Source organism: Carassius auratus, chromosome 40 (assembly GCF_003368295.1).
Source record: "Carassius auratus strain Wakin chromosome 40, ASM336829v1, whole genome shotgun sequence".
In the NCBI taxonomy this organism is placed as follows: Eukaryota; Metazoa; Chordata; class Actinopteri; order Cypriniformes; family Cyprinidae; genus Carassius; species Carassius auratus.
In genome coordinates this window covers 20,853,795-20,867,962 of record NC_039282.1, presented here as the reverse complement: position 1 = coordinate 20,867,962, position 14,168 = coordinate 20,853,795, and the positions used below count along the sequence as shown (strand labels likewise).

Sequence of the window (14,168 nt, the reverse complement as noted above, 5' to 3'; positions counted from 1 at the left end):
TATTGCACTATTTAAAAAAAAATTATCTTACATGTTCAAGTCTCTATCCCTATATATTTTCAAAAGTATAATCTTAATTAACAAGTTGCACTTATCACTGCACTGATAGAGCAAGAAAATTAATTTTATTTGTCATCCTTAATTTTTCATATGTCGTTTAATTTCGTCATATTTTTCAATCTCTTAAGGTTTTGCAAAACCTTTAGTTTTGAGTCTCGCTGGGTCTCTCACAAGAAGTAAATAAAACTACTACCAACAGAGCCGGATTGGAGAGGTTTGATTTTGTCAACTCAAAACTAATCATGTAACTCCGAATTTGTTCAGCTACACACAAGGTACAGGCCCTTGGTCTATAGTATATAACTTTTTTCTTTCTTTCAATCAGTGCAAATAAATGCAAGTTCGTGTTATCAGTCTGAGATTGTCTGAATAACCATACGTGTCTTTGTCTGTTGCCTTTTTTGTCTCAATCTGTCAATCTGCTTTTAGCTTACTTGAGGAAGCTCCTCTTCTTTTTTTATATTTGTTGTATAAGGCAAACCCTTCATCATTGTAAAGGTGATATTTATGTAGTTGACATGCATAAGTAAAATAAATAAGTGTACCATTTTGGTTGGTGTGATTGTGGCCCAATGCCATTGGTGTCGACTTAGTTTTAGTATTGAGATCATCAGCTCATTGGTTCAGTTAATGGCTCTTTCCTCTAACAAGCTGATGATCTCAATCAGGTGTGTTATAAATAAGGGAGACATGCAAAATGTGTAGAGCAGGGGGATCCCAGGACTGGAATTGAGAACCACTGGTGTAGACCAATGAAATCTTTAGAATCTGTGGTGGGCGGAGTTTGTGCTTTAACTGTGTTTTAAAAAGGTGAGGACATTACAGTGCTTCCCAAACCTGTCCTAGACTCCTAAACATCTAACATCTAACATGCCTGATTACACTCATCAGCTCGTTACTAGAAGACCGCAAGAACTAAATTGGGTGAGTCAACTACAAGTCAACAACTGAAACGGCATCAAAGAATTCATACTGGAGAGAAACCTTACAAGTGTTCATATTGTGACAAGAGTTTTACTCGGCCTACACAAATGAAAACCCATGAGCGAGTTCACACTGGAGAGAAGCCGTATCACTGTACTCAGTGTGGAAAGAGTTTCAAACAAAAAAACTCTGTAGCGAAACATATGAAAAAGATTTGTCTGAAGTCATAATTATGAGCAAAGTTTATCTATTCATCCAGCTAGTTAGCTTCCAGGTGCTTTATCAGCATGACAGATATACTGTATATTCATATCGGCAAAGAAATTACAATGAGAATAGTGCAAAACAACAAACACTTTTATTAGTGAATTCATAGTCTGAGAGAAACAACACCGCTGTCATCCTGATAGCTGACTATTATCGAAAGAGCTGCCGAAAAGCCAATAGCTCCCTGTTTTCTCCTCATTCATTATGATGATTCCTGAGATCTTCTGTAAATTGTCACATTAAGATCATTTCATTGTGTGTCAACAGCCTGAGACAAACTACAGGATCAACACTTTATGTGATAATCACCTATTGATGTGTGTTTTTAATCTTTTAACCCTGAAGTTAAAGTTCATTATTACAAACACTATTAAAGTCTACAGAAACCATTCTTGCACTTGACATGTTTTGACATTGAAATTGCATAAATTAGCATTTTCATTCAGCATGTCTGCTAGTTTTGTTCAGACCAATTATACACTATATATAATGTTTTTTGTTAGTTTTTTCCACTGATAATTTTATTGGTTAACTCAATCATACTTACTTGAGATACAGGTGCACAATCTTTGGGAATAGATTGAATGAATAGCATCATTTCCAAACAATGTATACACCGTTTGAGCAGCGAGATTGTATTAATTTTTAACTTTTCTATTTTGTATCTTTGCATAATCCAATTCAAATTTATTTGTATAGCGCTTTTTACAATACACATTGTTTCAAATCAACTTCACAGAAAATGCATGTGTCTCCATTACAATTTAGAGTGATCTTTTATAATATGATAAAGAATAAGAGCCACTTGATCTGGTATAAAAACTCTTTCATTCCAACATAAGAAAACCTTTCCGAGATCTGCATCTGAAGTGGCATTTAGATGTATTCACACAGTCATTCACACAATATTACATTGCTGATATCTGGAGAAAAAACACTTTTAGTTTGATAATAACCATATCAAACCATATCACACGAGCAAATGTGTTTATTTAGGAGTCATTAACCACTAATAATTCATGAAACCTGCTTTCTTGCAGTCGGTGTTCTTCCGAATCTGCTTTGTAATTTAATTAGGAATTGTAGTGGAGTAAAAGTTAAAGATGCACTTCTAGTTTCAAGATTATTTGTTCCTCAGACAGTCTTCTTTAATCTGTATTAAAATGAGTAAATTTCAACAATTTACTCATATAGACACATTACGATCATCATATCCCTGGGATTGAAACATTTAGGGCTTTAAAAATGAGGAATTAAGGAAATTAAGTCAAGAAAATCATATTTAGATCTTGAATAATTGAGACACAGGCAAACAATCTTTGGGGAAATCATAATTTGGTGGCATGGCATTCAGACAGGTATATTCAATGCAGTTTTTCTAGTTTCAACATTATATCTTCTTCAGACATTACTCTTAAAAAATAAAAAGTTATTAGCTATGCAAAGGGACCCACATTTGGTTTCTGAAAACTGAAAATTGCACATATCCATTACGCTACTCTGGAATTGAAACATATATAATACCTTAAACATGATAATATTCAAATAAATGTTTCTTAAGAAACATTAATAAGAAACATTAACCAGCTAAAAGGTTATTAAGATATATTAATACCTAATGAGAAACAAGAGTGCAAACTTCAAAAAAAAAAAAAAAAAAAAAAAAAGTGTTTTCCCCATACTTGAACTGTCACAATGCAACAATTATTGCTCAAATCAACCGATTGTACTAGAATAAAACATCTTTCATCTTTCCAAAGTCATTTTTTTTTTATCCTGTAATTTGGCCCCAAATCCCACTTAAACATTTTATTTTTTACTCACCTCTAAAATAATGGTTTACTCTGTGATTATCCATGACATTAAATATCTGGTATTTTACACTACTTATGTTTGGCTTTCTTCATTAAAAATATGAAGAAAACCAAACATTTAAGCTGGGGGAAGTTTCAGAAATTAGCTTGATTTGACAACAAAAATTAAACTATACTGAGGTCACAGGTTTGTACTGGATTGGTTTCAGTGTTGTAGATGATTACTGCGATTCACTGTGATTGACACGACCAATGAAATCTTCAGAATCTGTGGTGGGCGGAGTTTGTGCTTGTGTTAAAAAGGTGAGGAACATTCACTCGATCCTACAGGACTGGAGCAGAAGCTGAAGAGGAGGTTGACGACATGAATGATCCAGAAACATCCAGAATAAAACATGAAGATACAACAGGTTTGTGTCCATTCTTGATTCTTCATTGTTGACTGCTGAGAAACATTAAAGCTTCTGTTAAAAAGATTTAGTGGCTGGGAAATAATTAGCAATAAATTATAAATGATCATCTAACCGATCATATGCACATTTTAATGTCACATGTCTTTAATGACAGAACTAACCTTTGACACATCAAAGATAAAAATGTGATTTTTTTTTTGGTTTCTGCTATTAAATTGTATTCATTTAACAGCTTTTAACCACATCATTTGTTTATTTTAGACTGGATGGAAGTTAAACAGAAAAGACATGAGGTGAATGAAGTGGAGGAGGAATGTTGTAAAATCAAAACTTCAAGAAAAATAGACAAACCGCTTCACACCTGCTCACAGTGTGGAAAGAGTTTCAAACGCAAACGAAACGTTAAGACGCACATGAGGATCCACACTGGAGAGAAACCTTACACATGCCCTCAGTGTGGAAAGAGTTTCAGAGTCAAAGGAAGCCTTAATAGGCACATAATAATCCACACTGGAGAGAAACCACACACCTGCTCTCAGTGTGGAAAGAGTTTTACTGTAGCACGAAGTCTCTGTAATCATCTGCGCATTCACTCTGGAGAAAAGCCTTTTAACTGTGATCAGTGTGGTAAAAAGTTTATTTCATCATCAAGGCTAAAAACACACTTGACAATTCATTCAGAAGAGAAGCCTCATGTGTGTTCTTACTGTGGAAAGAGTTTTTCACGTCTAGACAAATGTAAGCTGCACCAGAAAACACATAATGAAGTGAGAGATCATGTGTGTTTTGAGTGTGGAAAGAGCTTTACTACAAGTCAACAACTGAAACAGCACCAAAGGATTCACACTGGAGAAAAGAGTTTTTCACGTCTAGACAAATGTAAGCTGCACCAGAAAACACATAATGAAGTGAGAGATCATGTGTGTTTTGAGTGTGGAAAGAGCTTTACTACAAGTCAACAACTGAAACAGCACCAAAGGATTCACACTGGAGAAAAGAGTTTTTCACGTCTAGACAAATGTAAGCTGCACCAGAAAACACATAATGAAGTGAGAGATCATGTGTGTTTTGAGTGTGGAAAGAGCTTTACTACAAGTCAACAACTGAAACAGCACCAAAGGATTCACACTGGAGAAAAGAGTTTTTCACGTCTAGACAAATGTAAGCTGCACCAGAAAACACATAATGAAGTGAGAGATCATGTGTGTTTTGAGTGTGGAAAGAGCTTTACTACAAGTCAACAACTGAAACAGCACCAAAGGATTCACACTGGAGAGAAACCTTACAAGTGTTCATATTGTGACAAGAGTTTCATTCAGTCTGGGACCATGAAAGTACATGAGCGAGTTCATACTGGAGGGAAACCATATCACTGTACTCAGTGTGGAGTTTTAAACACAAAAGCTCTGTAGCGTATCATACGAGTTAGTTTCCAGGTGCTTCATTGGCATGACAAATATTTATACATTCATATTGTAAACGCAATTACAATGAGAATAGTGCAAAACAACAATGTAACTGACAATTAGTGAATTCACTGTCTGACAGAAACAACACAGTCGTCATATTTAACTGAGCTGCTGAAAACACAATAGTTCCCTGTTTTCTCCTCATTCATTATGATGATGTCTGAGATCTTCTGTAAATTGTCACATTAAGATCATTTCATTGTGTATCAACAGACTGAGACAAACTACAGGATCAACACTTTATGTGATAATCACCTACTGATGTGTGTTTTTAATCTTTTACCCCTGAAGTTAAAGTTCATTATTACAAACACTATTAAAGTCTACAGAAACCATTCTTGCACTTGCCATGTTTTTAATATTGAAATCGCATAAATTAGCATTTTTATTCAGCATGTCTGCAAGTTTTGTTCAGACCATTTATACACTATATATATAATGTTTTTTGTTAGTTTTTTCCGCTGCTGATTTTATTGGTTAACTCAATCATACTTACTTGAGATACAGGTGCACAATCTTTGGGAATAGATTGAATGAATATCGTCATTTCCAGATGCTATGGTTGCTATGATTTAGAATATCCACGACAGTAACGTATTATTCGTATCTCTTTTTAATATAACTGAATATATAAAATACTTCTCAGTTGTTGTTCAAATCTTTGCACAAATAGATTAATGGACGATGGGGTAAAAAGTGACCAGATATAGATAATAGTGACCAGCGCTGTGCAACTCTCAGCTACGCAAACTGAGGAGAGCCATAGCCCCACCCCCATCATGTACATCTTCTACAGAGGCACCATCGAGAGCATGCTGTCAAGCTGCATCACTGTGTGGTATGGCGCCTGCAACGCATCCTGCCTAAAGACTCTGCAACGCATAGTGAGAGCAGCTGAGAAGATCATTGGTGTCTCTCTCCCCTTCCTCCAGGACATTTATGGAACCCGTCTCACTTGTAAAGCTCTCTGCATGGCAGGTGATCCCACCCACCCGTCTCACAGCTTCTTCAGCCTGCTGCCATCAGGGAGGAGACTGCGGAGTCTCCAGGCCAGGACCAGCAGACTGAAGGACAGCTTCATTCATCAAAGTGAAATCAGCAGAGCTTTTATGCCAATGGTGACACTTCAAAGATGGAGAAATGACTTTTTATAGTTTTCTATAGCCATTGATTCACCCAGTAATTTGGCTCCAAATCTCAGAAGAAAATTGCCATTTTCACTCTCTTCTACAAAATTGTGAATTATTCATGATATTAAATAAAAAAAAAAAACAATTAAAAGTCTTCCATTACTGTTTATTGTTGTCTTTCTTTAGAAAATAATATGAATAAAATCAAACATTTGAGTTGGGCAATTTTGGTTGCTTGCCACAAACTAAACCTATAATAAAGTTTGTAATGGATTTGTTTCAGTCTTGTGTAGGCGATCACCATGATTGACACGACCAATGAAATCTTTAGAATCTGTGCGGGGGCGGAGTTTGTGCTTTAACTGTGTTATAAAACGTGAGGGATATTCACATGTTCCTACAGGACCAGAGCAGACACCAGCAGCAGCTGCTGAAAATGACACATACTATGGTAAAGATGGAGTCTGTTAAAGAGGAGATTGAAGACATGGGTGTCTCAGAACCATCCAGAATAAAACATGAAGATACTGAGGAACAAACAGGTTGGTGTCCATTCTTGGTTCTTAATTGTTGACTGATGACAAACATTAAAGCTTTTGTTAAAAAGATTTAGTGGATGATCATATGCACATTTAAATTTTATTAACAAGTAATGACAGAACTAATCTTTGACATATCAAAGATCTGATACTCACAGATAAATATGTGACCCTTTTTGGTTTCTGCTATTAAATTGTGTTCACTTTAACTGATTTTAACTACATCATTTGTTTATTTTAGACTGGATGGAAGTAAAACAGCAAAGACATGAGGTGAATGAAGTGGAGGAGGAACATTGTAAAATCCAAACTTCAAGAAAAATAGACAAACCGCTTCACACCTGCTCACAGTGTGGAAAGAGTTTCAAATGCAAAGTAAACGTTAAGACGCACATGAGGATCCACACTGGAGAGAAACCATACACATGCTCTCAGTGTGGAAAGAGTTTTACTGCAGTATCGGGTCTCAGTTATCATCTGCGTATTCACTCTGGAGAAAAGCCATTTAACTGTGATCAGTGTGGTAAAAAGTTTATTTCATCATCAAGTCTAAAAGCACACCTGACAGTTCATTCAGAAGAGAAGCCTCATGTGTGTTCTTACTGTGGAAAGAGTTTTTCACTGCTGTCCAGTTATAAACAGCACCAGAAAACACATAATGGAGTGAGAGAACACATGTGTTTTGAGTGTGGAAAGAGCTTTACTACAAATGAACAACTGAAACAACACCAAAGAATTCATACTGGAGAGAAACCTTACAAGTGTTCATATTGTGACAAGAGTTTTACTCAGCCTACACAAATGAAAACCCATGAGCGAGTTCATACTGGAGAGAAGCCGTATCACTGTACTCAGTGTGGAAAGAGTTTTGCCTCTATGTCAGGTCTCAGTCTTCATCTGCACATTCACTCTGGAGAAAAACCTCACTTGTGTTCTTTCTGTGGAAAGAGTTTTTCACGACTGGACGTTTACAAACGGCACCAGAAAACACATTATGAAGTGTGAAATAAGTGTGGGAAGACATTTACTAGAGCTGACTCTTTGAAACATCACCAAAGAATCCATACTAGAAAGAAACCTTACAAGTGCTCCTATTGTGACAAGAGTTTCTCTGGAGGTCTGAAAAGGCATGAGCGAGTTCACACTGGAGAGAAAAACATTTCACTGTACTGAGTTTGGAGAGAGTTTCACTCAGTCAACAAATGTCATATTAAAAAGCATTGTTCTGTGTTAGAGGGAGGAGGCGCTTGATATTTCAAGTAAATAATTGATCCAGATACAGTAAATATGAGATTAGCGCAGATTATTAGTTTTCTCTGAAATGCCATAAGATTTCCCAAGATGTATTTTTATGTTTTGTTGGAGAACAACAAAAGTATTCAGTCACTTTAATCTTAAAATTATGTTTTTATTCTTTAGTTGAAACCTTCTCATTACACATAGACAAAGAAACAGCTAGAAACAGGAAAAATATGTAACAAAACCCAACAACCAGTCATTTGTCAGTGTAAGAAACAATTGACTTATTTTGTTACATAAATGCATTATTATTACAAATGCAGAATAAACGGTGCATAGGTTCTGTATAATGATGCAAATAAAATTTCATTTTCACCAATATCTCTGATTATGTGTGATTTTATTGATGTTAGCCTATTCTAGTATTTTAGTTATATTCACATTTTATTTGTGTTGTTCCTGTGCTTTGTCTCAGTCTGTTGACACACAATGAAATGAGCTTAATGTGCCAATTCACAGAAGATCTCAGACATCATCATTGTGAATGAGGTGAAAACAGGGAACTATTGGCTTTTAAGCAGCTCATTTGATAATACTCAGTTATCAGGAGAGATCATTCAGTGCAGATCAAGTGAAAATAATGTAAAGTAGATCGTTATATCTATGACAGATCCTCATTCTCATGTGACGAATAAAAATAAACCTTGAAGCATAAAACAGAGGACCCTACATGTGTATGTGTGTGTGCTACCAGCAATTTTGAGTAGGTATCAGCAATACACTAAAGCGTTTTTGAGTTTTACATACAAATCCAGAAGAGACAAAAACAAAGAGAAGAAGAGAGGCGCATTTTTATTTTGTATTTTTTTTATTTTTTATTAATGAACATAGAACACATAACAAACAGCATTGCACAAAACAGTCAGTGCAATACACGTGTGACATTAATCACTGGGATTTAAGTAATTAACCTTTTTAAATTTGACATTTAAACAAGGGGGAGGGGATAGACATAGGGCCTATTGCAATGTCTTGCAGATGTAAATGCAGATGTGAAATATACACCTGTGTTGTATGTGTGCTATCAGGGGTGTAACTGACAATTAGTGAAACAATAGTCTGACCAAAAAACACGGCCATCTGAGCTGTTGAAAAGGTCCGTCATTACGATGATGTGAAGAACCATTAACCATTAATAGGAACCATTATACACCAGAAAGGTTATTGAGATGTCCTACTTATTGAGATACAGGAGTACAAACTTCAAGTCAATCACTGAGTCACCTGCCAACATGGATTCAGTTCACAGCTCTTTGATCCAGGAGAGAAATACATAAATGAAGACAAATGTCAAAATTTTAAATGTCATGGATGAATATGTACTGAGTAATCAATCAATTCTGTTGAGGATTTGAAGAGATTTGGCACCAAAAAACTAAATATTTGAGAAAGAATGCAGTGTCATTATTATATTTTTGAACAGAGATGTGTAGGTCATTTAGTGAAAAAAGCAGAGTTTATATGCTGCCACTTCAAACTAACCCTGTACTAATGATTTCAGTTTTGTGTAGATGATCACTGTGATTCAAACAACCAATGAAATCTTCAGAATCTGTGGTGGGCGGAGTTTGTGCTTGTGTTAAAAAGGTGAGGAACATTCACTTGATCCTACAGGACTGGAGCAGAAGCTGAAGAGGAGGTTGACGAAATGAGTGATCCAGAACCATCCAGAATAAAACATGAAGATACTGAGGAACAAACAGGTTTGTGTCCATTCTTGATTCTTCATTGTTGACTGATTACAGACAATAAAACTTCAATAAAACAATAAATCTTGCTCTGAAATAATGAGCAATAGGAATTATAAATTATCATCTAGCTGATCATATGCACGTTTTAATTTTAATAACAAGGAATGACAGAACTAACCTTTGACACATTAAAGTTCTGATACTCACAGATAAATATGTGACCTATTTTGGTTTTTGCTATTAAATTGTGTTCACTTTAACTGATTTTAACCACATTTTTAGTCTGGATGGAAGTAAAACAGCAAAGACATGAGGTGAATGAAGTGGAGGAGGAACATTGTAAAGTCAAAACTTCAAGAAAAAAAGCCAAACCGCTTCACACCTGCTCACAGTGTGGAAAGAGTTTCAGAGACAAAGGAAGCCTTAAGACGCACATGAGGATCCACACCGGAGAGAAACCACACACGTGTCCTCAGTGTGGAAAGAGTTTTACTGCAGTATCGGGTCTCATTTGTCATCTGCGCATCCACTCTGGAGAAAAGCCTTTTACCTGTGATCAGTGTGGTAAAAACTTTATTTCATCATCAAGTCTAAAAGCACACCTGATAGTTCATACAGATGAGAAGCCTCATGTGTGTTCTTACTGTGGAAAGAGTTTTTCACGACTGGATAATTTTAAACAGCACCAGAAAACACATAATGAAGTGAGAGATCATATGTGTTTTGAGTGTGGAAAGAGCTTTACTACAAGTCAACAACTGAAACGGCATCAAAGAATTCATACTGGAGAGAAACCTTACAAGTGTTCATATTGTGACAAGAGTTTCATTCAGCCTACACAAATGATAACCCATGAGCGAGTTCATACTGGAGAGAAGCCGTATCACTGTCCTCAGTGTGGAAAGAGTTTCAAACAAAAAAACTCTGTAGCGAAACATATGAAAAAGATTTGTCTGAAGTCATAATTATGAGCAAAGTTTATCTATTCATCCAGCTAGTTAGCTTCCAGGTGCTTTATCAGCATGACAGATATACTGTATATTCATAACGGCAAAGAAATTACATTGAGAATAGTGCAAAACAACAAACACTTTTATTAGTGAATTCATAGTCTGAGAGAAACAACACCGCTGTCATCCTGATAGCTGACTATTATCGAAAGAGCTGCTGAAAAGACAACAGTTCCCTGTTTTCTCCTCATTCATTATGATGATGTCTGAGATCTTCTGTAAATTGTCACATTAAGATCATTTCATTGTGTGTCAACAGACTGAGACAAACTACAGGATCAACACTTTATGTGATAATCACCTATTGATGTGTGTTTTTAATCTTTTACCCCTAAAGTTAAAGTTCATTATTACAAACACTATTAAAGTCTATAGAAACCATTCTTGCACTTTTTGACAATAAATTAAATTAGAATTTTCATTCAGCATGTCTTCTAGTTTTGTTCAGACCAATTATTTATTATACATTATGTATAATGTTTTGGCTTATTTTGTTAGTTTTTTCCACTGTATATTGTATTGGTTAACTCAATCACATGATCACCTGCCAACAAAAGACTTCAGTTCAATATGAATCAGTTCGGATTCAGAAATACTCAGTGGGTGAAGTACCTAAAAGCCACAGTCAAATAAAAGTACAGATATCTTTCAGAAAATGACTTTTGTAGAAGTGAAAGTTACAATTTAGAATATTACTTGAGTAAAAGTTTTAAAGTGTGTAATATTTATTGTACTCAAGTATGAAAAGCATTTTTTATATTAAACATATTAAACATTAAAGTACGAGCAAATTCTAAATGAAAACGAGTAAAGAAATATTAAAAAAAATGTTTATACACAGTTTGAGCAGCGAGATTGTATTTATTTTTAATTCTTCTATTTTGTATCTTTGGGTTAGCATAATTCAATTCAAATGTATTTGTGTAGCGTTTTTTTATAATACACATTCAAATACTATTTAAACTGAACAGAGATGACATCACTGAATTCAATGATGAACTGTCTTTAACTCTCATTTTGCATCACACACTGTTTTCCTAATGAATGTTGATCAGTTGCTTTGACGAAATGTATTTTGTTTAAAGCGCTATAAAAATAAAAGTGACTTGACATTGTTATAGAGCAACTTTACAGAAAATACATTTGTCTAATTTACAATTTAGAGTCATCTTTTATAATATAATATAGAATAAGAGGCACTCGATCTGGTACAAAATCTCTTTCATTCCAACATAGATTTTATTTTAGACAATTCGTGATGATTTGAAAAGGGTAAACGGATCGAACATAGGCTCACTCTCTGCCACTGGCAGCTTGGTCTTTACTTAAAAAAAAACTAAAACTTATATTTAATAAAAAATGCTCCAAACGATTTCTAAATTAACTTAATAAAGGGCATCCCTTAATTCAGACACAGTGAATATCTGATCAGATTCAGTGTAGAGGTGCAAGGTATGAAAGATATTGATGCTAGAGAGAACGTGGCCCGCTGGTTTAGTCAAGACCAAAGATCAAGAAGATCATCTTTCTTGTAGAGTTGTGCTTCAAATATAGAACTTAATGTTGACCAGATTGTAAGTTAATCATTTAGGTAACAAGCCAATATTGCCTATATGGACAGTGATTTAAAAAAAATAATAAACTTGAAAAAATGGAGTGTTGAATGCAATGCTGTCGAAAATTTGGGTGCACCTTACTTTTGAGGAACAAACAGGCTTTTCTCCATCCGCAATCCTTTTTATTTTGACTGTTTTGGTAGCTGTGAAACAAATGACATAACTAAGCTTTGGCTCATCAAATATCTGATACCACAGATTGATAACTAGGGGGTATTCAAAAAACAAGGTTAATTTACCATCACATACACTCTGAACTCTTGGATGTTCAACCCAAACCTTGCTTACTCAAGGTATGCTGGTTCCAGTAATGCATCTGGGAGAAAGTTCACTCAACTCCGAGTATGTTCCTGGTTAAAATGCAAAAAAAAAAATTACTCAAGAGAACAAAGAGTCACTATGGACACAGACACTAAGAAAAAGTGTGACGCTTCAGTGTTTTATCCACTGATCTATTTATAAGGAGTTTTCTATTTTATAGATAACGGTTTTGTCATTATTACAGATGACTGAGTATGCCAAAAAAAATAAAGATAATAATCATATTAGAATAATATATTACCTTATAAATTAGTTATATTAGTGCTTTATAGTAACTCTGGAGCAGAGAATAAGTTTAGTTTAGGTATATTGGTGTGGTACTAGTGGTCGTCTTGTAGGCAAGCCTCAGTACCTTGAATTTGATGCAAGCAGCTACTGGTAGCCATTGTAACCTGATGAGAAGAGCAGTAACATGAGGTTTTTTGGTGATCATCTTGTTGGTATAAGAAGTAGAGCTGAATGTATTCAGCATAGCAGTGATAGGAAAAGCCATGCTTCTGAATGACAGATCCCAATGATGTCATGTAGATGGAGAAGAGAAGTGGTCCAAGTACTGAGCCTTGAAGAACCCCAGAAGCAAGAAGTTGTGACTTAGAAACTTCACCACTTCAAGACACCCTGAAAGATCTATCTGAGAGGTAGGACTTAAACCACAGGGAAAAGGAGAGTGAGTATGTATTAGACGCTATGAAGTTATCATTAGACAGCGGTGTGGAGAATTGGTCACTATTGTTTATCAAAAGTAGACAATCATTTCAAGAAGAAGTCTATCATTTCATCCAGCTAGGTACTTACAAATATTTTTACATTTATATTGTCAAAGTAATTACAGCATTTCAGCATACAATTAAAATGAGAATAGCGCAAAACAAAGAAAAACAAAATGTTGCAACTGACAATTAGTGAAATAATAGTCTTGCAGAAAAAACATGGCCATTATGTTTAACTGAGCTGCTGAAAAGCCAATAGTTCCCAGTTTTCTCCTCATTTATTATGATGATGTGTGAAATCTTCTGTAAATTGGCACATCAAGATCATTTCAATGTCTATCAACAGACTGAGATGATCCACAGGATCAACACTTTATATGATAATCACATATTGATGTGTGTTTTTAATATTTAACCCTTAGGTTAAAATTCACTATTAAAAGTACTATGAGAAACCATTCCTACATATTTTTGACATTAAAATAGCATACATTAGCATTTTCATTCATTCTGTCTGTCAGTTTTGTTCAGACCAATTATATATTATACATGAATATGTACTGAGTACTCAATATTTTGTAGATGTGATCAATTACAGGCTGAAAATCTAAATTATAAATGGAATAGTTATACATAACTTTATAAAGACTGCACCATCATTATTTTATTTTGACTTGGATATTGGTAGGTCTATTAAAATCAGCTGAGTTTAGCAATACTTGCTGCCTTATATGCCAATGGTGATGCTTCAAAAATTGGGAAATGTTCACTTATTGTTTGTTTTTCCACATGAAGTTTGCACTCCTGTATCTCAAAATGTGTTAAAGATATCTCAATCTTTTAGGTAGTTAAAAACATTTCTTTTGATATTCTCTTTTAAGAACATATGGTTCACTTGGATATAT

General features: G+C 34.8%; 2 protein-coding genes and 1 pseudogene across 2 annotated transcripts; all 3 read left to right on the top strand.

Annotated features, from left to right (window-relative positions):
• The first annotated feature begins 3,400 nt into the window (after positions 1-3,400).
• LOC113058876 (zinc finger protein 571-like) lies at positions 3,401-5,270 on the top strand. The gene is made up of 2 exons (XM_026227142.1): positions 3,401-3,475; positions 3,740-5,270. The coding sequence occupies exons 1-2, from the start codon at positions 3,430-3,432 to the stop codon at positions 4,888-4,890; spliced, it is 1,197 nt and encodes a 398-aa protein (XP_026082927.1). The 5' UTR covers positions 3,401-3,429; the 3' UTR covers positions 4,891-5,270.
• A 1,594-nt stretch (positions 5,271-6,864) lies between these two features.
• On the top strand, positions 6,865-7,789 carry LOC113058967 (zinc finger protein 383-like; annotated as a pseudogene).
• Positions 7,790-9,536: 1,747 nt separating this feature from the next.
• Positions 9,537-10,632, top strand: LOC113058877 (gastrula zinc finger protein XlCGF7.1-like). The gene is made up of 2 exons (XM_026227143.1): positions 9,537-9,618; positions 9,889-10,632. Exons 1-2 carry the CDS (start codon positions 9,564-9,566, stop codon positions 10,569-10,571), a joined length of 738 nt encoding a protein of 245 aa, XP_026082928.1. The 5' UTR covers positions 9,537-9,563; the 3' UTR covers positions 10,572-10,632.
• Positions 10,633-14,168: the final 3,536 nt, after the last annotated feature.

Excerpts from the sequence above, each read along its gene's own strand:
- LOC113058876 (XM_026227142.1), top strand. The coding sequence starts at position 3,430 with ATGAATGATCCAGAAACATCCAGAATAAAACATGAAGATACAACAG. Across the intron at positions 3,476-3,739 it reads AAAACATGAAGATACAACAG|ACTGGATGGAAGTTAAACAG; the intron begins GTTTGTGTCCAT and ends TGTTTATTTTAG.
- LOC113058877 (XM_026227143.1), top strand. The coding sequence starts at position 9,564 with ATGAGTGATCCAGAACCATCCAGAATAAAACATGAAGATACTGAGGAA. Across the intron at positions 9,619-9,888 it reads AGATACTGAGGAACAAACAG|TCTGGATGGAAGTAAAACAG; the intron begins GTTTGTGTCCAT and ends CCACATTTTTAG.